The sequence below is a fragment of the Rhinatrema bivittatum genome, chromosome 10, assembly GCF_901001135.1.
Source record: "Rhinatrema bivittatum chromosome 10, aRhiBiv1.1, whole genome shotgun sequence".
Taxonomy (NCBI): domain Eukaryota; kingdom Metazoa; phylum Chordata; class Amphibia; order Gymnophiona; family Rhinatrematidae; genus Rhinatrema; species Rhinatrema bivittatum.
The window spans coordinates 121,839,429-121,863,974 of record NC_042624.1 but is presented as its reverse complement, the minus strand read 5'-3'; the positions used below and the strand labels follow the sequence as shown (position 1 = coordinate 121,863,974).

Sequence of the window (24,546 nt, the reverse complement as noted above, 5' to 3'; positions counted from 1 at the left end):
ATCGCCTCCTGTCCAGGAATGTGAAGAGGAATCGGCTTCTCCAGCTGCCATCTCACTTCTCTTATACAGGTACAGCTGGTGCACGGATTTATAGAAAATATTTATCCAGCCTCGCATCCCTTCAGCAGGAGAACTTTACTACGTTTTTGTGCCTGCTCGTTTAGGACGCTGTCACAGACTGACCACTGTACAAAAACTCTAGGATGAGTGGTGTGGTCACTGTACAGGAGGGTTCAAGCTGGCCCCATGCAATCTGATCGATTGCTTTCTACAGGGGGCGCATCTTGATTCTCCAGAGCCTTATTTGTGAGGCGTCTGGCCAGGGGCGTACTAAGCATTCAGCAGGACCTCATCAGCACATCTTGAAAAATGGCTCCAATAGCTGTCAACAGCCATCAATACGACGGCTACGCTGATATACTGCTACGGCAATGCTTTATCCGGCACTCAGATCCGCTACCAATAAAAAGTACTTCTGACTGGATTGCTAGCTCTGTTTATTCTATTGTAAAGCTGTCATTCTAGGGGCTTCAAATGTACCCCTTAATATTTAGTGTTCCAAACCACAACCGTGGGGTAGAGTTAAGTCTATGAGTGAGCTTTACCTAGAAGCTGGTTAGATGCTCTTGTGCACACACCACATGGCCCAACCTCAATGGAAGCACAGACAGAGCCAGTGAACGAGCTTCCTGCATCCTAAATCTAGAGTGCTCATTGCTAAAATCTTCTAATCCTGCTCCGATCACAGCGTAGAAACCTGTGCCTCATGCATGGTGACAGTCAGCAGCAGCCCATGCTCTGTAAGTCCTTTTCACTGCAATAACTTGGAAAAGGGACTATTCCACTGGCATCCATGGCTGCACGTAAGACTGCAAAAGGGTCCCTGTACCTAAGCGCAATAGTAGTTGTAGATTTTGTGTGTGTTAATATGCACATCGCCTAGTGCTATGCATGTAGGTGATTTATGAATTTTAATAAATCTAAATCAAGGCATAGGGATAAAGCAACTTGCCCAGGGTTAGAACGACCAGACTGCCACTTCACTGTTAACTCATGAACAGACCAGAACTGAGCGGCCAGTTAGGCAAAGCAAAAAGAAAGACTGCACCAAAACGTTGTAGTCATCCATGGTCAGCACCAGCTAGTGAGGTTCAATTCAGTTTCCTACACAAATCAAATCCTAAGGAAAGCCCAGGCTCTCTAGCAGCCTCCTCGCCGGGAAGAGGATCTCTGATGCAGTGCTACCATCTCAGCAGCACACAGAGCTCCCATACGCTTCTCACACGAAGTCCTGAAAGTAAAAGGAGAGCGTTTGCCCAGGCTTTCAGGCATTTTCCTGCCGCCAGCACAGACACGTCCTACGACCCCAATTCTCTACTCCATCCTGTGAAGGGTGACCTGGCTCCAGGCTCCCTCTGGATACATCTTTGGCACCAATACTGTGGAAAACCATGGCTTCGCGGGACTGTTAACCTCTGGTAGCAATGATTTTCTCTGCCTTGTGGCAGACTGTGAAGCAGAACATGAGCAAGCACTCAGAGAGCCCAGAAATCAGAGGGGAAAGAAACACAACTAGCTGGCCCGAGCAGATTAAGGTCTAAAAGCTGGCGCTGCTGGTTTTCTTGTGGAGTTCATTTCCAGCGCTTTAGAGCTGGGACTGTGGGCTCCTGACGGGACCGCTCTGTAAAAGAGCGAGAGCACCTCCAGTCAGGAGCCCCGAGTCACCTGGAAAGCAGAAATGAAGAAACAGTGAGAGTATCAGATCCCTGCTGCCCCATCCTCCCCCTCAGCTATATGCACATTTCCAGAGGTAACACTGCCTTCTCATCTCTCTGAGAAAATGGCGGCAGACAGAGCGCCCAGGGCACCGTGAAGGCGGAGGGGGACACGGGAACACCAGGAGAGCAGGCCCTGCTTCTACCATACGGGCGGTTTCCCATGGCGGCCACCCCTCCCTCCCTCCCATGCTCTCAGAAACAGTGACAGAAAGCTGTCTGTCTTCCAAGTGACTTCATATCTGAATGAAGAAATATACACCACAGAACATTAAACCATTTATATTATATATATGTATAGATATATATATATATAAACTTTGTTTCTTTTTAAACTAATGATTTTAATGCCAAAACTTTTTGCAGAACTGAGAAAAATATGGATTTAATGTTCTTTGCTCAAATCTTTTGTTGTTTAAACACAACCCCCCCCCCCCCCCGAACATATTAGTATGTAATGTTTGAGTCTATCCATTTATACACAACATTGTAAACATATATAGTTTATATTACATGTGCTTCGGGGGCTTTTTTCCTGTTTTTCTTTTTTTGCCGCTCGGATACGACAGGAAAGAAAGCACAGCTCCAAGCGTCAGGCGTTCCTGTTCAGGATCCTCTCCCTCCCCAGACACAAGCACGCACACATACAAACACTCCTCGGAGGCTGTCCACCATGGTCCAGGCAATGTCCTGCAGGTCCGGGCACATGAAAACAGAAAGGAAAGACGAGGGGCTCCTGAGAGAGAGAGAGAGGGGGCTGCTTTTGTCCACAGTGTTTCCTGCACAATGTCCTCAAGTGCATTCCCAAAACGGAGGAGGAGGAGGAGGCTGGGGCCGCTGCTGCGTGTGCTTCCCCCAGAGGGCGCCACCTTCCCAGCTGAATGTCCTTGTATTGTGTCGCTCCCTCCTCTCACCGAGCCGGGTGGCGTGGGCTCCCACCTCCCTTCCTCCCCTCTTCACAAGTAGATGCGCCGCAGGTCTCCTGGGGATGTGATGGTGTTGCACTGGGGGCACAGCTTTTTAGCGCCCTGCAAGCAGAAAGATAAACACCGTGAGCCTCTCCCACCTCCCTGAGGAGAAAAGCCCCAGCTCTCCTCCTTTTCTGAGTCAGAACAGCTGCTGGACACAGCTCCAATATTTGTCATCACAAGACATTGCAAGCCTTGGGAACGCAGGAGATCTGAGCAAGTGCTGGATTAAGAATTGTAGTTGCTATCTTAAAAACTATATAAAAGGCATGCTCATAAGGAAAAGATCTTATCACTCAAAAACAGATAAATGCAGCAATCAATAGACCTCAGGAGTTATTTCATGTGATGAAAGCTTCCGTGCTGGGACAGGTTGGAAGCTGATTGTGAAGAATCTTATTATCTTTGTGGGAAAAGTGTAAAAGATTACAGGATGATAATAATGAAACTAACTGTTCGCGTTTTGCACACACAACTGCAGGAGAACTGGTCATTATGCCCTCATTGATCCTTGCTGTTTTGCATGATGCAAAGTACATATAGTTTTATAGTTAAGATTATCCATGCCTCTCTTTGAAAAAAGCAACTAGAGCACCAGTAAAGAAGAATTTAGCCTTTCCAATGGATGATGTGGCTAATATTCGTCCAATTTCTAACCTGCCAATTTTGAGTACGATCCTACAGAAATGGGTGCTTACGCAACAAATAGATTTTTTTTGGATGAAAATAATATTCTCGATTAACAAGTTTGATTTTAGATGGTTTTATGGGATGCAGAGAGGCGAGACAGTGCAGCTGGTAGCTTGACGTGTCGGCCGCATTCAATTCGGTGAACATGTAGTGCAATCTACAGGCATCATCTCTGTGGTTTGCTCATTTCTGTCAGGACGAGAGCAGCAGGGGTGGTATGGGGAGAACAAGTCCATGTGCTGCAAGGATTGCCCCTTTCAGCAATTTTACTAAATATTTACTTCAAGCATCTGAGAAAATATTAAGGGCTTTTAAGGTTAAATATTTTATGTACATGGCTGATGTTTATTTATTTATTTGGAGTTTCTTCTATACCGATAGCCGTTTGCACATCGTATCGGTTTACATACAACATGGAACATATAAGCAGAGCTAATTATATTTAGGCAGAGCCCTTACATGGAACAATGACAACTATAGGAGGCAACAGGAACAACAAAAGAACTACAAGTTAAATGTTTAATTTTATTTTCCTTGTGATCAAAGTAGAGATTTATTTATTTAAAAACAATTTTATGGCACTGGAGAAAGATAATGAAGGTTTTAAATATCTATCACGTTATGTGTATGTTTTAATTGTTTATGTCCGAGATGTGGCTATTTTATGAATGCATTATTCTGGAAGCTACAATGAGCTGTCATTGGATTGGAATGCAAGGTTATAAGTTTATTAAATAACTAACCAACTAAGCATCAACTTAATGCATCCAAGAAAAGGTCGTGCAGACATTACGTAAATAAAGAAGCTGCAAGGCCAACAAGAATGGTCATATGCCTAAAGCTAAGATATGGGAATATCACAGAAAGTAAAACAAGAACAGTCCGGGAAGTCCCTCCTGTGGGGTATTCTGCGCATGGAAAGCGGTAGGACTGCTTCAAATCTTCTAGATTAGACACTTGAGGCAAAGTGAACCTTATAATGTTCTTTATGTGTCAAGAGAAGCCCAAACTGTGCAGCCAGCAGCAACTACTACTACACTCCACAGTGTACACAGCCACGGGGGCCGAGCCGCATCACTATACAGAGTGAGCACAGCTACGGGGGCCGAGCCGCATCACTATACAGAGTGAGCACAGCTACGGGGAGCGAGCCGCATCACTATACAGAGTGAGCACAGCTACGGGGAGCGAGCCGCATCACTATACAGAGTGAGCACAGCTACGGGGAGCGAGCCGCATCTCTATACAGAGTGAGCACAGCTACGGGGAGCGAGCCGCATCACTATACAGAGTGAGCACAGCTACGGGGAGCGAGCCGCATCACTATACAGAGTGAGCACAGCTACGGGGAGCGAGCCGCATCACTATACAGAGTGAGCACAGCTACGGGGGCCGAGCCGCATCACGATACAGAGTGAGCACAGCTACGGGGAGCGAGCCGCATCACTATACAGAGTGAGCACAGCTACGGGGGCCGAGCCGCATCACTATACAGAGTGAGCACAGCTACGCGAGTCGCATCACTATACAGAGTGAGCACAGCTACGGGGAGCGAGCCGCATCACTATACAGAGTGAGCACAGCTACGGGGAGCGAGCCGCATCACTATACAGAGTGAGCACAGCTACGGGGGCCGAGCCGCATCACTATACAGAGTGAGCACAGCTACGGGGGCCGAGCCGCATCACTATACAGAGTGAGCACAGCTACGGGGAGCGAGCCGCATCACTATACAGAGTGAGCACAGCTACGGGGGCCGAGCCGCATCACTATACAGAGTGAGCACAGCTACGGGGGCCGAGCCGCATCACTATACAGAGTGAGCACAGCTACGGGGGCCGAGCCGCATCACTATACAGAGTGAGCACAGCTACGGGGGGCGAGCCGCATCACTATACAGAGTGAGCACAGCTACGGGGAGCGAGCCGCATCACTATACAGAGTGAGCACAGCTACGGGGGCCGAGCCGCATCACTATACAGAGTGAGCACAGCTACGGGGAGCGAGCCGCATCACTATACAGAGTGAGCACAGCTACGGGGAGCGAGCCGCATCACTATACAGAGTGAGCACAGCTACGGGGAGCGAGCCGCATCACTATACAGAGTGAGCACAGCTACGGGGAGCGAGCCGCATCACTATACAGAGTGAGCACAGCTAAGGGGGCCGAGCCGCATCACTATACAGAGTGAGCACAGCTACGCGAGTCGCATCACTATACAGAGTGAGCACAGCTACGGGGAGCGAGCCGCATCACTATACAGAGTGAGCACAGCTACGGGGGCCGAGCCGCATCACTATACAGAGTGAGCACAGCTACGGGGAGCGAGCCGCATCACTATACAGAGTGAGCACAGCTACGGGGAGCGAGCCGCATCACTATACAGAGTGAGCACAGCTACGGGGAGCGAGCCGCATCACTATACAGAGTGAGCACAGCTACGGGGAGCGAGCCGCATCACTATACAGAGTGAGCACAGCTACGGGGAGCGAGCCGCATCACTATACAGAGTGAGCACAGCTACGGGGAGCGAGCCGCATCACTATACAGAGTGAGCACAGCTACGGGGGGCGAGCCGCATCACTATACAGAGTGAGCACAGCTACGGGGAGCGAGCCGCATCACTATACAGAGTGAGCACAGCTACGGGGAGCGAGCCGCATCACTATACAGAGTGAGCACAGCTACGGGGGCCGAGCCGCATCACGATACAGAGTGAGCACAGCTACGGGGAGCGAGCCGCATCACTATACAGAGTGAGCACAGCTACGGGGGCCGAGCCGCATCACTATACAGAGTGAGCACAGCTACGCGAGTCGCATCACTATACAGAGTGAGCACAGCTACGGGGAGCGAGCCGCATCACTATACAGAGTGAGCACAGCTACGGGGAGCGAGCCGCATCACTATACAGAGTGAGCACAGCTACGGGGGCCGAGCCGCATCACTATACAGAGTGAGCACAGCTACGGGGGCCGAGCCGCATCACTATACAGAGTGAGCACAGCTACGGGGAGCGAGCCGCATCACTATACAGAGTGAGCACAGCTACGGGGGCCGAGCCGCATCACTATACAGAGTGAGCACAGCTACGGGGGCCGAGCCGCATCACTATACAGAGTGAGCACAGCTACGGGGGCCGAGCCGCATCACTATACAGAGTGAGCACAGCTACGGGGGCCGAGCCGCATCACTATACAGAGTGAGCACAGCTACGGGGAGCGAGCCGCATCACTATACAGAGTGAGCACAGCTACGGGGGGCGAGCCGCATCACTATACAGAGTGAGCACAGCTACGGGGGGCGAGCCGCATCACTATACAGAGTGAGCACAGCTACGGGGAGCGAGCCGCATCACTATACAGAGCGAGCACAGCTACGGGGAGCGAGCCGCATCACTATACAGAGTGAGCACAGCTACGGGGAGCGAGCCGCATCACTATACAGAGTGAGCACAGCTAAGGGGGCCGAGCCGCATCACTATACAGAGTGAGCACAGCTACGCGAGTCGCATCACTATACAGAGTGAGCACAGCTACGGGGAGCGAGCCGCATCACTATACAGAGTGAGCACAGCTACGGGGGGCGAGCCGCATCACTATACAGAGTGAGCACAGCTACGGGGAGCGAGCCGCATCACTATACAGAGTGAGCACAGCTACGGGGAGCGAGCCGCATCACTATACAGAGTGAGCACAGCTACGGGGAGCGAGCCGCATCACTATACAGAGTGAGCACAGCTACGGGGAGCGAGCCGCATCACTATACAGAGTGAGCACAGCTACGGGGGCCGAGCCGCATCACTATACAGAGTGAGCACAGCTACGCGAGTCGCATCACTATACAGAGTGAGCACAGCTACGGGGGCCGAGCCGCATCACTATACAGAGTGAGCACAGCTACGGGGAGCGAGCCGCATCACTATACAGAGTGAGCACAGCTACGGGGAGCGAGCCGCATCACTATACAGAGTGAGCACAGCTACGGGGAGCGAGCCGCATCACTATACAGAGTGAGCACAGCTACGGGGAGCGAGCCGCATCACTATACAGAGTGAGCACAGCTACGGGGAGCGAGCCGCATCACTATACAGAGTGAGCACAGCTACGGGGGCCGAGCCGCATCACTATACAGAGTGAGCACAGCTACGCGAGCCGCATCACTATACAGAGTGAGCACAGCTACGGGGGCCGAGCCGCATCACTATACAGAGTGAGCACAGCTACGGGGAGCGAGCCGCATCACTATACAGAGTGAGCACAGCTACGGGGAGCGAGTCGCATCACTATACAGAGTGAGCACAGCTACAGGGAGCGAGCCGCATCACTATACAGAGTGAGCACAGCTACGGGGAGCGAGCCGCATCACTATACAGAGTGAGCACAGCTACGGGGGCCGAGCCGCATCACTATACAGAGTGAGCACAGCTACGGGGAGCGAGCCGCATCACTATACAGAGTGAGCACAGCTACGGGGAGCGAGCCGCATCACTATACAGAGTGAGCACAGCTACGGGGAGCGAGCCGCATCACTATACAGAGTGAGCACAGCTACGGGGGCCGAGCCGCATCACTATACAGAGTGAGCACAGCTACGGGGAGCGAGTCGCATCACTATACAGAGTGAGCACAGCTACGGGGAGCGAGCCGCATCACTATACAGAGTGAGCACAGCTACGGGGAGCGAGCCGCATCACTATACAGAGTGAGCACAGCTACGGGGGCCGAGCCGCATCACTATACAGAGTGAGTACAGCTACGGGGAGCGAGCCGCATCACTATACAGAGTGAGCACAGCTACGGGGAGCGAGCCGCATCACTATACAGAGTGAGCTCAGCTATGAGCATCACTGCATAGTCAGCTGACAAGCAACCGCTTCACCTAGGAAATGAAACCCAATGACTGCTAATCAAATCTATTAACTTAATTTTCATTAGACATTAACTAGCTAATGCACTTCAATGCTGCTGAAAAAAAACGATGAAGGAGCGATGCATTCAGCAGTGATATAAAGTAATGGTGACGGATCGTCTATCACCCATGCTGACACAGAGGTGGCAGTAAGAAGCCTCAAGTTCAGAGCAGCGAGTGCAAGATGTCATGGGCTGATTGGCACATGTGACAAATAACTGAAAAGAAAAATGAGATGACATGCCAGGAGGAAGCCTCAGGAGTAGGAAGATCATCTGCCCACCTCTCACAGGGCAGGGACAGATGTCCAATGGAGCATGGGGCCAGGGCATTGTAAACCCGTCAGCAGTGAATATTTCCTTTTCTTTAGCTTAGTGTGGTCTGTGGAGGTTTTTTTTATCCACTAGTGTTGAGGAGTTTGTAACCTTTTCCAGCTCCCATTAAAGAGAGATACGAGGTCTGAGAGTGACCAGAATGAACCTCACAAACACAGATCCATCTCCTGCCCCCTCTAATTCATGGCAGCGGTTTCCAGGTCTAGAAGAGATGCAGTACAGACTGGACAAAGCTGTTCTTCTCTGCCTGGTCTGGCTCTTTCTGCTGTCCCTTTCGCTGGTTAGTGGAGTCTCCTGAGTGGCCATGAAAGAAAGGGATAGGCCCAAACTGCAAAGCAAAACACCTACCCTCTGCTTTAGGGTGCAGGTATTTGGATAAACTTCTGAAGCTTCTTTGGCAAAATCATATTCAGTATATGCAAATGTACATCCATTTATATAGATACACGCATTTCCAGTAAAATGCATGCATGTGGAAAATCTACCCGTCAGGTTTTTGTTTATAAAATCTCGTACAGCAAGGGTGTGATATCACACGATCCCCAGTAATCCCTTCTGCTCCCAGGCACTGGGAAAGCAGATATAAAACCTTCATATGTATTCTAGTGACTAAAAGAAACTTAATGTTCTCTAGGTTACTAGCAATGGAAGAATGGAGGTAATGGTTACTGAGTCGGGATCTGGCTCTCTTTAGATCAGGGTGCGGAGTACTCTGCCTTGCAGGCAAGGCTACCGTACCACCGGCAACATGATCCTTGTTACCTCTCTCTCAATTGTCAACTCTTTCCTGATCACATTTTCAAAGGCCAGTGTAGAACAAGTGGTGAGAAGGGAGGCTGCTTCAGAATAAAACCCCAGACCAGGGTATAACATGCCAACACATCTAAAGCACTCCATCTCATAGTAACCACAGCAGATAAAGACCAAGTGGTCCGTCCAGTCTGCCCAGCAAGTGGCTCATGGTGGTAACTGCTGCACTGTGCAGGTTACGCCCATGATCTCTATTAAGAGTAGGAATCTCCACTCCAGAGGGCTAAGAAAAGAAGAACATGGCTTGGAAAGTGTCCATCATCGTGGCATGAGTGAGGCAGCCGGAGGAAGAAAGGCTGAATACGGGGCTACCTATGCATAAACTCGCAAACGCCGGTGATTAAGAAGCAAAAGTAGGGACAACCAGAAGTGAAAACTCAATTCGGGGCGGCCGTGCAATCTCCCCCTCCCCTAGATGTACATTGGTCTTCCCACTCCCTCCCCTGCCAGATGAAAGCTTATAGGCTTGTTTTACAATGCAGTCACACCTGTTTCAAGCTCCTGGGGCCTCTGCCTCTCTTTATCAATACCTTCCTCGCGTTTAGTGCTTTGCTCCCCGTCGCGCCTGTTAAATTTCAACAAATTGTTTATTGTGGAGAAAGAAAGCGGTTTTTTTGCCTCTCACCAGCAAATGTTTGCAGGAGAGCGCTGCCTGCACACCCCGGCGTGCCATCGGCAGCAGGATCAGCCTCTCGCGGGTTAAAGGAACAAGGCTGAGAAGAGCAGAAGGGCAGCCTTAGCAAGGTTGCACCCAGGCTGTCATCAAGAACTAAAGCTGCAGGGCTTCTCTTGCGGGTTAGGGAGATTGTGAGCAGGGACCTCTGCTACCTGGGAGAGGAGGAGCAGCTTATTAATGGTTGCTCTTTTTGGTAGCTGGGACAGTTTCTGCCCCTTGATTAGGGAATGCAGAGTAGCTTGCATGGACAGACAGGGTTTACACAACAGGCAGTGGTGAAAAGCAAAAAGAACATAAAAATATGGTACTGCACTTGGTTTCGGTTACCCATTCTGTCTTTTCTTTTCCTGTGGCTGCTCTCTGTGCATTGCCTCTTGAGGTAGCTACCAGTACTGAGAGACAAAAAAATGCACCTCTGCCCTGTTATTGCAGTACTGAGACCCCACCTGCCACAGCTCTGCATTCCTGCTATTCCACTACAGATATCCCCACACACAGCTCTGTCAATGCTCCTCCCACTCGTCCTGCAGCAGCTCCTGCTAGTCCAATATGGAGACCCTCCTCCCCCCACAGCTTCGCCAGTGCACTCACTTCTGCCCTGCAATGCCGTTTGCTATTCTAGTACTGTAACCCCCACATCCACTGCGCCGCCAGTGGTTCTATCCTGCAGCCTCCCCTGCTATTCCAGTACTGATACCCTCCCTCCGCCCCATGCACAGCTCTAGCAATACACCTCAGTCATTGAGCCTGGCGGCATCCAGAACCAGAGATCCAATATACAGACCCGCCAAGGCACATAGTCCTGGCCTGAAGCACCCCCTATTCCAGTATGGAGAATCTCACACAGCTCTGCAACCGTGGAGGTCAAAGGCATCTCCCGAGAGTGATACTGTGCTGTGAGCCAATGCCTACTTTGTGTCTTATGGCACTGACTATCTCAAGCTTTTAGAGTCTGTACCCCTTCCACGTACCCTGCTGCCCATTTGTAGTGAGGTCAGAAATCATGCAGCGCAAAGAAAGAGTTAAGAGCCCTTTCTTTCTAAATGGAGAAGAGAAAGGCATGCAAGCCCCCGTCGCAGCACGGCTCACCAGTGTCCGTAACCAGCATTCCTCACAGTGCACATGCCAGCACTGAATGGACGTCAGGGGCATGGTGTACGAGTCCTGCCAAGAACGAGAAAAGAAAGGTTACTGTCGTCTACATACAAGGCTCCTTCCCTGCTGTATTTACAAGATCCTATCTTCCTCTGTCAGCCCAAGCTAAAATGTGTAAAATCAGACATTCCACAGCTACATACCAAATCTGAAAACTGTTCAACAAGAAAGAGATCTAGGAATAATAAGTTCATATGACCTCAAGGAAGCCAATCAATGTAAGAAAGCTATTAATATGGCCTGCTACATAATGATAGGTATCAGCAATAGGAAGACAGAAGTAATATTATCTCTACATAGAACATAAGAAACTGCCATACTGGGTCAGACCAAGGGTCCATCAAGCCCAGCATCCTGTTTCCAAGTCACAAGTACCTGGCAAGTACCCAAACATTAAATAAATCTCAAGGTACTGATGCCAGTAATAGCAGTGGCTATTCCCTATCTCAGCTTGACTAATAGCAGTTCCTCCAGGAACTTGTCCCAACATTTTTTAAACCCAGCTACACTAACTGCCTTAACCATATCCTCTGGCAATGAACTCCAGAGCTTAATTGTGCGTTGAGTGAAAAAGAATTTTCTCCAATTTGTGCTACTTGATAACTTCATAGAGTGCCCCCTAGTACTTCTATTATCCAAAAGAGTAAATAACCGATTCACATCTACCCGTTCTAGACCTCTCATGATTTTAAAGACCTCTATCATATCCCCCCTCAGTCGTCTCTTCTCCTTGAACAGCCCTAACCTCTTTAGCCTTTCCTCATAGGGAGCTGTTCCAACTCCTTTATCATTTTGGTTGCCCTTCTCTGTACCTTCTCCAGTGCAACTATATCTTTTTTGAGATGCGGCGACCAGAATTGTACACAGTATTCAAGGTGCGGTCTCACCATGGAGCGATACAGAGGCATTATGACATTTTCTGTTTTATTCATCATTCCTTTCCTAATAATTCCTAACATTCTGTTTGCTTTTTTGACTGCTGCAGCACACTGAGTCGACGATTTTAAAGTATTATCCACTATGGCGCCCAGATCTTTTTCCTGGGTGATAGCTCCTAATATGGAACCTAACATCGTGTAACTACAGCAAGGGTTATTTTTCCCTATATGCATCACCTTGCACTTGTCCACATTAAATTTCATCTGCCATTTGGATGCCCAATCTTCCAGTCTCGCAAAGTCCTCCTGCAATTTATCACAATCCGCTTGAGAATTAACTAGAACAGCCAACAGCACATTTTCGCGTTGGTGAACATTTTAAAGGCTTGCACAATCCACATATATGATTGCAATAGGTTGAAATTGGTGACTTTTCATCATTTCTGATGATCTTTCATTCCTGAAAATTAGCTGCCCCACCCTCTTCGGTTTTTGCTCCACAATTCATACACCCTAGACTAGCCAGCTGCACATTTTCGTGCTGGTGAATTTTCTAAGTTTCCGCTCATCCTGCTTTATCTTTTCAGGTGCTTTGACTTCTATCTGCAGTCTGACACTTGTGTCTAACAGAGCATCAATTCATTAACCATAAAAATTTGTTTTCTTTCACTGATAGAGTCTAAGATAGAAGCGGCTTAAAAACGTACTGGTGGCTGTTCTAGGATATAAAAAAAAGTTGGCTGTTCTAGTGTTAACTCTAAATAATTTTGTGTTTGCAGATTTGACCACCTCACTTGTCGTTCCCTGTTCCAGATCACTTATAAATATATTGAAAAGCATTAGTGAGACCCACCCTTGAGTAATGTTTTCAGTTCTGGAGGCTACACAAGGACAGTGAAAGGATGAAAATGGTTTAGAAAAGGGCTAAAAAAAATGCTACATGGCCTACAACACAAACCCTTCAAAGAGAGGCAGGAGACAAACTGTACTTGCTGGAGGAAAGAAGGGAAAGGGAGGATGTGATAGGAACATATAAATATTTGACAAACTTCAATAAATCACAAGTGGGGAATTTTCCATAAGAGGAAAAACTTATTCTTGCTTGAATCTCCTTCCTTTAGTCCTGCTACACCAGTCTAGAACAACTGGGTTTATCTCCCCTCCCAGCAGATCACATGACCTTTTTCTGTGACATCATCACTATGTCCATGTGCTGCAAGGCAATTAAAGCCACAATTCCCCTGATAGAGCAGTCCATGAAACTTAAAATCATAAACATAGCAACATACTTAGCAATGATGACACAAAAAGACCAAATGGTCCATCCAGACTGCCCAGCAAGTTTCTTATGGGAGTAACTGTCGTTCCTTGCAGGTTACCCCAGGCCTTCGGTAAATGGTAGCAATATTTACAATGAAAACCAAGCAACTGTCAAACCCATAACAAAATTACTGCTAGCAACATTTTTACAGGGTGAGCAGCCTTCTTGATAATTCAGTCAATGCTGTTTGAACGTGCTTTGCTTTTGGACTTGGCCATAGAAGTAGTCCTGTGCTTTTTCCCTAATGTTTGCGTATCAGTACCTCGATTGTAAAGGTTGGGAACTGGCATTGGCTGTTTTCTGAATCCAATTCCCCTTTTCCCCCTGCTGTCAAAGCAGAGAGCGATGTTGCAATTGTATCACAAGCATCAAGGCTGATTGGTTTAATTAACCTTATATTAAAATGGATAATTAAATGGGTTTTTTTTAAAGGAACTAGAAAAGTTTAGAAGAGGAATCTCTCTAATGTTTCTGAAATAAACATTGTAACACCAAATATTGTTTGTTTTTATTTTATATTTGTCTGCTGAATAACTAATGCAGATCTTTAATGAATAACATTTTACCCTAGCTGGCAGGTTTCTGGTTTGGTGTAGCAGGACTAAAGGAAAGGAAATTATTAGGTAAGTACAAATTTCTCCTTCCTTTCACATTCTGGTACACCAGTCCAGAACAACTGAGAAGTACCAAAGCCCAATTATTCTTGGTAGGATGATATTAAACCTGCTCTGATAACACTTGTTCCAAAAGAAGCGTCTTCTTTCACGAGAACATCTAATCTATGTTTTGTAAGAAAAATGTAAAGACATGGAATAGACTTAGTTTTTGGGTACTTGCCAGGTTCTCATGGCCTGGATTGGCCACTGTTGGAAACAGGATGCTGGGCTTGATGGACCCTTGGTCTGACCCAGTATGGCATGTTCTTATGACTGGAGGGCCAATGGACCAGCGAATCAGGCAAAATGGTAGAAACTATCATAAAGAATAAAACTGCTGAATATACGGATAGATATAGTTTAATGAGACAAAGCAACATGGATTTAGCCAAGGGAAGTCTTGCCTCACAAATTTGCTACTTCTTTTTGAGGGGGTAAATAAACATGTGGATAAAGGTGAGCCAGTTGATTTGGTGTATCTGGATTTCCAGAAAGCATTTGACAAAGTTCCTCGTAAGAGACTTCTTAGGAAATTAAAAAGTCATGGGATAGGGGGCAGTGTCCTTTTGTGGATTGACAACTGGTTAAAAAGAGAGAAAACAGAGAGGAGGGCCAAATAGTAACTTTTCCCAATGGAGAAAGGTGAATAGTGGAGTGCTCCAGGTATCTGTTTTATTTATTTAAAACTTTTCTTTACCGTCGCTTAGTAGTGCACCATCACAACGGTTTACAGTTAGGCACAAATATGTGGTTTCTCAATTATCCATAGGGTGCCATTATTATACGGTTACATAGTTCAATAATATACTCTAAATGGGGAATGGGTGTGGTTACCATTTACGATTAACTGTCTTTCTAATTTAAAACTTAATTGTGAGAAAATAATAAAAAATAAGCAATTCTGCTTTTTCTTGGTGACTTCCTGCTTTGTGTATGTGTTGTTATTCCGCTACCTCACTGTGAAATGCTGTTCTGGGACCACAGCTTTTTAATATATTTATAACTGACCTGGAAATGGGAACAACAAATGAGGTGATTAATTCTGCCGATTACACCAAATTATTCAAAGTTGTTAAATCCCAAGAGGATTGTGAGAAATTGCAAGAGGACATTGCAAAACTGGGAGACTGGGCAAGCAAATGGCAAATGAAATTTAATGTGGACAAATGCAAAGTGATGCACTTAGAGAAGAGTAACCCAAATTATAATAACATAATGCAAGGTTCCACATTAGGAATCACCACTCAGGAAAAGGATCTAGGCCTCATCATTGAAAATACCTTTCAATCTTCTGCTCAGTGTGCAGCAGCAGCCAAGACAGTACATAGAATGCTAGGGATTATTAGGAAAGGAAAGGAGAATAAAACAGAGATTATCATAATGCCTCTGTATCACTCCATGGTGCATCCTCATCTTGTGTTCATATATCATACACAAACAGAATGCTGGGGATTATTAGGAAAGGAATGGAGAATAAAACAGAGACTATCATAATGCCTCTGTATCACTCCATGGTGCATCCTCATCTTGTGTTCATATATCATACACACACAGAATGCTGGGGATTATTAGGAAAGGAATGGAGAATAAAACAGAGAATATCATAATGCCTCTGTATCGCTCCATGGTGCGACCTCATCTTGAGTATTGTGTGCAGTTCTGGTCACCATATCTCAAGAAAGATATAGCAGATTTAGAAAAGGTACGGAGAAGGGAGACTAAAATGATAAAGGGGATGGAACAATTCCCCTATGAAGGAAGGCTAAAAAGTTAGGACTCTTCAGCTTGAAGAAGAGGTTGCTGAGGGGAGATAAGATAGAGGTCTATGAAATAATGAGTGGAGTGGAACGAGTAAACATTAATCAGTTTACGCTTTCGAAAAGTACAAAGACCAGGGGAGACATAATGAAGTTACTGGGTAATACATTTAAAATAAGAGAAAATATTTGTTTACTCAATGCATAATTAAGCTCTGGAATTCGTTGCCAGAGGTTGTGGTGAAAGCTATTAGTGTAGCTGCATTTAAAAAAGGTTTGGACAAGTTCCTGGAGGAAAAGTCCATTAGCCATTAAGGTAGAATTGCAGAAATCTACTGCTTATTCTTGGGATAAGCAGCTTGGAATCTCTCTACCCCTTGGGATCCTGCCAGGTTCTTGTGGCCTGGATCAGCCAGAACATAAGAATATAAGAACCTGCCATACTGGGTCAGACCAAGGGTCCATCAAGCCCAGCATCCTGTTTCCAACAGTGGCCAATCCAGGCCATAAGAACCTGGCAATTACCCAAACACTAAGGGCCAGATTTTTAAACTTATGCGCGGGCGTAGATTTGTTTGCGCAATCTGGTGCGAACAAATCTACGCCTGATTTTATAACATGTGCGCGCAGCCGCATGCATGTTATAAAAACCGGAGTCGGCCTCTGTTGGAAGCAGGATGCTGGGCTTGATGGACCCTTGGTCTGACCCAGTATGGCAATTTCTTATGTTCTTACGACCAGGTCACAGCTTTAGAAATGTCTACAGGATGTACAGCCACCACCTCCGCCCAGGAAGATGACTGAGCTCTGGTGGAACGGTCTCTGATAATTTCTGGTGACTGTCATCACTTCAATATATTTATTTGTATTTATTTTAAAGTGTTTGTATACCGTCTTTACAAACAGTGTTTAATCAAAACGGTTTACATAACTAAATAAAAAAACAAATGTAAATAAAGATTTAAATTTAAAAGAACATAAAGATTATCAAATTATAAAAGCTCAAAATTACAAAAATATATAATAAAAATAAAAATCTAAAACAATGAATAGTTTACATAAAAAATATATCAATATATAATAATGTTGTGCCCTGTGTGATGGAGAAGTAGTTATGTTATTTAGTGTGTGATAAATGGAAAGCAGATTGAAATAAATGTGTTTTTAGGGATTTTTTGAAGTGTTTGGAGTTGGTTATGGATCTTAAAGAGTCTGGTAATGCGTTCCCATAAGATTGGTCCAATGACAGAGAATGATCTTTTTCTGGTGATGTCAAGACGGGCCTGTCGTGGTGATGGGATGTCTAAGAGGTTTTTGTCCAGTGATCTTAGATGTCTGGTGGGTTTGTAAATCTGGAGAATGGAACATAAGGTAATTGAATTAGGAGTGTAGATGAAAGAGTGTATAATTTATTTATTTATTTATTTAACACTTTTTTATACCGACCTTCATAGTAAATAAACCATATCGGATCGGTTTACATAAAACAAGGGTATAACAGAAGCAATAAATAAAAGTAATTAACAAGAAAAGAGAATAAGATAAAGTTACATTTAACAAGGAGTAAAAAACTTGGGAAGCTTAAGAGCTGGAAGGAAGTTAAAGGCCAAAAAATAATTGAAGAAGCATAGTCCAAAAGGAATTTGGATTAATGCAAAATATGCTTCATTCAGTAAGTGCCAGAGTTCTTCGTTTGAATGGATGTAGGACTTTAATCTTCTACGTCCAAGTGAGGAAAAAGAAGACTAAGGGTTGTCTGGAGGATCATCGAAGGCTTGGTGGAATAGCCACGTCTTAAGTTTTTTTCTGAACGTAGTGAGACAGGGTTCTAGTCGGAGGCTTGAAGGAATGTTGTTCCAAATAGAAGGACTTGCTATTGAAAAAGCTCGGTCTTTGGTCGAGGAAAGGCGTGAGGCTTTAGTTGGGGGGTAATTCAAAGTACCTTTATGATTATCTCTAATTGGCCTATTGGAGGAATGAAGTTTGAAGGGTATTTCAAGGCTGAGATGGAGTTGGACAGGATCTTGAATTGTATTCTGTATTTAATTGGTAACCAATGTAATGATTGAAGTATCGGAGTGATGTGATTTTTTATGGAAGAGTTTGTTAAGATACGTGCTGCTGCGTTTTGGATCAGTTGAAGTGAGTGAAGTGTGTTATCTGGGAGACCTATATAAAGAGAATTACAGTAGTCAAGCCCCGAAAAGATGAGTGATTGAAGTATAGTCCGAAAATCGTGAAAGAAAAGTAGAGGACGAAGCCGTTTCAAGAGTTGAAGCTTATAAAATCAATTTCTGGTAATTATGGATATGTGTTGTTTTAATGAAAGATCTGAATTAATGGTTATACCCAAAAAACAAATCGGAAACCGATCCAGTTGGCTGTATTAGAGTGAAAACAATAGGAATCGGATGATCACACGAAGCCCTTTATTATGTGCCCGACTCTGGCCGAGTTTCGCTCGTAGAGCTGCCTCAGGGGCAATTCAATCGGCAGGATTTGAAAAATTGCCTGCTGGGCTGTTGTCACATGTCACACTGTAGCAAATATTAGTTCCTTAATTACAAGATGGAATGAAAAAGATCTTTAGCTTGATTTTGGAGAGGAAGACTTGCATGCCATTTAGTGGTCTCTTCAGAAACTGTTGATCGAAAGCCCCGACACACCCTTGTCTACTCTTCCAAAGCCATGGCAACCTGGTTGAGCGGTTCACGCCAGCCGCCCATTCACGCGCGTGAATGCAAGTCTTCCTCTCCAAAATCAAGCTAAAGATCTTTTTCATTCCATCTTGTAATTAAGGAACTAATATTTGCTACAGTGTGACATGTGACAACAGCCCAGCAGGCAATTTTTCAAATCCTGCCGATTGAATTGCCCCTGAGGCAGCTTTAATGGTTATACCTAAATTTTTTGCAGATTTGGAGATGGGGATAGTGATACCGTTAAATACTAATTGAGGGGGGGTCCTATGGATGAATCTGTAATTGATGAGAGGTGGACTATTTCTGTTTTTTTTGGATTTAGTTTTAGTCTATTGTGAGAGAGCCATGTGTCAATAGTCGTGAGGTATAAAGATACTAAGGATAATGTGTGAGTCCAAGAGGTGTTGTATGGTACCATAAACTGTATGTCATCGGCGTAGATTTTGAATTGTATGTTTAGTGAGGCTAAGATGCGGCAAAGAGGTAGTAGATAGATGTTGAAGAGAATAGGGGATAGAGAAGAACCTTGTGGAACACCCGATGCAATAGAGTATGGTTCAGAAGAATGATTGTTTATATTGACTTGTTGAATGCGATCAGACAAAAATGAAATAAACCATTGTAATACAGCACCCAAAATACCTATAGATTTGAGAATGGAGATGAGAATTTGGTGATCAACAGTATCAAAAGCTGCGGAAATATCTAAGAAAACAATGATGTGATCTGTGTAAGAATCAAAAGCCCGAAATATAGTGTCAAATGAAGTCAACAGAAGAGTTTCAGTGGAGTGACCCTTGCGAAATCCATGTTGGTTTGTGTGTAGTATGTCATTTTCTGACAGATAATTTTATAATTGAGATAACACTACCGATTCAATCAGCTTAGCTAGGGATGTTAATGTAGCAATGGGTCTGAAAGATACAGTTTCCTTAATCCATCCTGCTAAGATAGCTTCAAAGAAGTGCGTGCGCTAGCTGGTGCACACGCATGTTATAAAATCCAGGGTCGGCGTGCGCAAGGGGATGCATAATTGTGCAACTTGTGCACGCCGAGCCACGCTGCCTTCCTCCATCCCCCCTAACCTTCCCACCCCTTCCCCTACTCTAACCCCCCCCCTGACTTGTCTTACTTTTTGTGCCTGCCTCTGGGCAGGCGCAAGTTGCGTGTGCCGGCAGCCTGCTGGCATGCGATCCTCCGACACAGCGGCAATGGCCAGTATGTCGGAGGCCTCTGGCCCCGCAACCGCGCATCGCCGGGCCTTTTTAAAATAGGCCCGGTGCGCGTAACCCTTTTAAAATCCGGCCCTTGATAAGGATATGTTGTACATCCAGATACCTCAAACGTTTATTATTTTCCTTTATATTCCTCCTTAGAAAATGTTGGTAGTGACATAGATTGATTTAAATGAAAATATGAAATCACTTTTGGTAAAAATGAAGGAACTGGATGAATTATTACTGAATTTTGGGTAAAATTAAAAAATGGATCCCTATAGATATTGCTGCTACTTGAACTTTTAAAGAATTTGCTAGATCCTTTCCTAAACATTACTTTAAAAAATATAAAATATTTGGTATATCTACCCACTGAGGGGATACTGAACAATCTTTGCGATGTTCCTCAAATAAATGCCATACACGTTGATATATTTATTTAATCAAAGTTTATATACCAATGTTTGGTGTTAACCTTCACACCTGTTTACAGTTTCTTATAAAAAGAAAAAAAACCAAATTACAGTCATACAAAATACCAAAGCTCTTATTCTACTAATAAAAAAGAACAATCAATAAAAGTATAAAAGAATAACTTAATAATAAGAGACAGATTATCTTCCATTATCCTTGGACCTTGGTGTTCATTTAGAGGGTGACTGATTTGTAGCCTCATTAGGTTTGCATACCATGGCTTCCTTGGCCAATCTGATGCTACTCTTTTTCCTTTTCAATTTTTCTTATTGTTCTTTCTATCAATGGAAATGATGGGAAAACATACATTAGATCCAATTTTGGCCAATGTATCTATCCCTTCCCTTCCATAATGTTTGCGCCTACTCTAAAACTGATGGAATTTTGCGTATTGCCATAAGATTTGTCTTGCACCTTTTGTGTGAAGAGCGTGGGCAATACATTTTAAGAAATAGAAACAGAAGATCCATCTGAGGTCTGCCACTTCAATTCAATATCTTTTGAAAGGCTTCTGACCGAATTCCTACTCCTAACTCCAGAAGATTTTTATGTAGACTTACTTGAGCTGCAAAGTACGGTTCTGAAATCTGTAAAATATTTTTTTCTGCCCACCTGAAGCAGAGATTTGTCTCCTTTGATATTCCTTGACTTTGCAGTTCCACCTCTTTCTTCACATGTGCTACTGCAGTTGCATTGTCGCATAGTATTTTCCCTGTTCTCACCTTCACAATGGGGTAGATTTTAAAATCTGCGCGCGCTGCCTGGCATGTTACAAAATCTGGCGCGCGCAAGGGGGTGCACCTTGCACGCCAAGCCCTAGCGGAGCCCCGACGGCTTTCCCCGTTCCCTCCAAGGCCTCCCTCGGAGGGAACTTTTCTTCCGCTCCCCCCACCCCCCAGTCCTACCTAAACCCCCCCACCTTGTTTCAATTATTTAAGGCAGGCATATCTTGCAAACGCCAGCCAGCTGCCGGCGCGCCATCCCTCGACATAGCCGCTGTGCCGGAGGCCTCGGTCCCACCCCTGGACCTGCACCACGACCTTGCCCCCTTCCCACCCCTTTTTCAAAGCCCCGGGACATACATGCGTCCCGGGGCTGGCTCGGCGCACGCAGGAGCAGGTTTTCGGGGTTCTAATCTTTTGATTAACCAAATGACTTTTTTCCTTTTCCATTAATCCTGAACAACTTGATGTTGACAATGTGCTCCCTAACTTGTTAGACTCACATCTGTGGTAACTAAAATCCATAATGGTGCTTCTAGGCTCACACCCCTTAATATATTCTTTATCTCTGACCACCAAATCAGAGTCTCTCACATTTGACTAGGAAGAAGAGAACACTCAATCTTGAGTTTCTGAGGAGACCAAGGGAAAAGAGGAGAATTCTATAGAGGACTCTTGCAAGCTCTGGCCAATGGCACTAAGTCTAGAGTTGCTACCATTGTCCTGAGCAGTTGAAAGTAGTCTCATGCTCTTGGAGCGATTTGTGTTGAGAATTTGTTTACTTGTTAGATTATCTTGGTCACCCTCTTTGAAGTCAGTAATACACAAGACAACCTTCCTTGGTATTGAATTAGATGTCCAGATACTGGGTGGGATAAGATTGCTTTTTTGCATAATTGATTACCCAGCCTACAGATTTTCTAAAAACCATACTGCTCTTTTAGATACTGTGATACTTTAAGATTCTGCTCTGATCAACCAATTGACCACATATGGATAACCATAATACCTTTTCCTAAAAATGCTGCTACCACCACCATTAGTTTGGTGAAAGAGCCATTGCCAATCTGAAAGGGAGTGCCCTGAATTGGTAATATTCTCCCATTAAACATAAACAAAGATATTTTAGATGATCTTCCTGGATGGGAATATGAAAATATGCCTCTGATAGTCTAGTGACATTAGAAATTCATCTTGCTATACAGACAAAATGACCAAATGTAGACTCTCCATACAAAAAGTGGCATGTGTAGGCTTCTGTTCACTCCCTTTACCTCCAGAATTGGTCTGAATGTTCCAGTGTTTATTTGAATCATGAAATATAAAGAATAGTATGCTTTTCTTTGCTCCTGAAATGGAACTGGGCATATTGCCTTCATCATCAACAGATTGTTTAGTATGGTTTTGACTGCCAATTTGTTTGTGGGTGTTCCACATGGCAAGATCACATAAGCTTCCTGAATTTGATTTGCTAATTCCAATGCATATTCCTTCTGAGTAATCTTCAGGACCCATTGATCTGAGGTTATCTGATCCCTGACAACTTTCAGACTTGATTCTCTATGCCAAATTTCAGCCAAGTCCATTCACTAGTTTCCAAGTTCCAACATTGCAGACTGATGGACAGACTCATGGTCGACAACAGGCAAAATGCACCTCACAACTGACTTGGGTAAGGCTATGCTTGTGCAATCTTTGCAGAGCAAACTGGATGGAATTCTGTGCATATCAATGTCTAGCTTCCTCCTTACCTAGGGCACCTTGCCAACATACACTCACTGCTTACAAGTGACCCATTAAAGCCAATGCTCATCAGAGAGCAAAGCTGATTACCTGTAACAAGGGTTATCTTATAACAGTGGATGACACATTACACATGGATGACGCTATTGTTGCTGGCACAAAGGATGATTTAGAACTCTCTAGGATTTTCTGAAATTCCTACTGAGCATGACTGTGTGAAATGCCTTGGGTCTGTAATTAAGCTAATAATCTCAGCTCCAGAAGACGAGAAAGCAGAGTTGCTTACCCGTAACAGGTGTTGTTCTAGAACAGCAGGATGTTAGTTCTCACAGATGGGTGACATCATCAGATGGAGCCCAGCATGCCACTTTCCACACGGGGTCTCTCTTCAGTCTCGTAACTTAGCGAAAAAGACGAATGAAAAATAAAACAACAAACCGACAGCGAACTCAACTCCGCGGAGTGGCAGGGGGATTCCTGAGGACTAACATCCTGCTGTCCTAGGAGAACACTTGTTACAGGTAAGCAACTCTGCTTTCTCCTAGGACAAGCAGAATGGTAGTCCTCACAGATGGGTGAATACCAAGCTGCACGCTGCCCTTGGCAATAACAGGACCAACAGTACTAAACCATGTGCCAATGGGCATAACCGAAGTGCTGTGGAATGCAATGGGAGGCAGCAAGAACCAGATACTGGGCCCTAGGTAGGGAGAGTTGGGTTCTTATACTTGGAAGAAATTACAAAGGACAGACTGGCCAAAGGTACTGTCTTGTTGAACATCCTTGTCCAAACAGTAATGGGTGGTGAACGGGTGCAGGGAGCTCCACATCGCAGCCTTGCAGATCTGAAGGGGACCACATGAAAGTGCACACTGACACTGCCATAGTCCTAACTGAGTGCACTTTGATGCAGCTTCCGACGCCATAACAAGAAGCCGGCAAGTGGTCGATGGCTGGTGGCCACTGGGAGGCGACACACTTGGGAACTGACCACAAAGAACGAGAGATAAATGTACCTACTGATACACCAGGGGAAACGATAGCAAGAGGGACCCCCACGCAGAGGAGAAATAGAGGAAAATCTGCGATAGAAGAGTATTTTGAAAAAAATTTTGGAGAGCTCCTAGACCACGAGGCAACTGCTTTGCGGAAAAAATGAGACTGAAGAGGGACCCCGCGTGGCTGCACGGATAGTGGCATGCTGGGCATGCTCAGTGTACCAGCCAAAGTGTCTAGAAACTCTGAGAAACGTTTTCCATGCCAGGCTCCATCTGTTGATGTCACCCATTTGTGAGGACTATCATCCTGTTTGTCCTAGGAGAAGGGAAATTATTCACAACTAGTGATCTGCTGTCTTCAGAGACCACCTGTTAGAGAGAAGTAACTTTGCTTCAGGGGAAGACAACTCTGGCCCTGGAGTGCTTTCAGGACATCCCCAATGAATATGCACAAGACATATTTGTATATAGTGGAGGCAGTGCAAGAAAATCTACCTCATGCATATTCATTGACGAGGACCTGAAAAACAGAGCTGTTTGTGGCACTCCAGGACTGGAGTCGCCTACCTTTGGCTCTAGCTACAAGTTGCCTTCCAAGAAGAGGAAAAAGAAGAAACAGAACTGCTAAGGGTGGTGAACTCTTTTTGACTGAAAAAGATCAGTGTTTCATAAAATATACTAAGACTGACAGGGAGAGAGGCATCCTCATGCTGTTACACGGTGACAGACAGTGTTTGGAAAAGCAGCTTGTGCACCT

The 24,546-nt window shown here is 45.3% G+C and overlaps 1 protein-coding gene across 4 annotated transcripts in view; it reads right to left on the bottom strand.

Annotated features, from left to right (window-relative positions):
* Nucleotides 1-2,138: 2,138 nt before the first annotated feature.
* The window catches only part of LOC115099775 (E3 ubiquitin-protein ligase RNF220-like), a 207,260-nt gene continuing 184,852 nt past the window's right edge, over nucleotides 2,139-24,546 (bottom strand). For all 4 annotated transcript variants that reach the window (XM_029617612.1, XM_029617613.1, XM_029617614.1 and 1 more), the window contains 2 exons: nucleotides 11,256-11,330; nucleotides 2,139-2,803 (listed from right to left, as the gene is read on the bottom strand). In XM_029617612.1, the coding sequence (XP_029473472.1) occupies nucleotides 2,732-2,803; nucleotides 11,256-11,330 (147 nt within the window). In that variant the 3' untranslated portion in view covers nucleotides 2,139-2,731. The remainder of the gene's footprint in view (nucleotides 2,804-11,255; nucleotides 11,331-24,546) is intronic.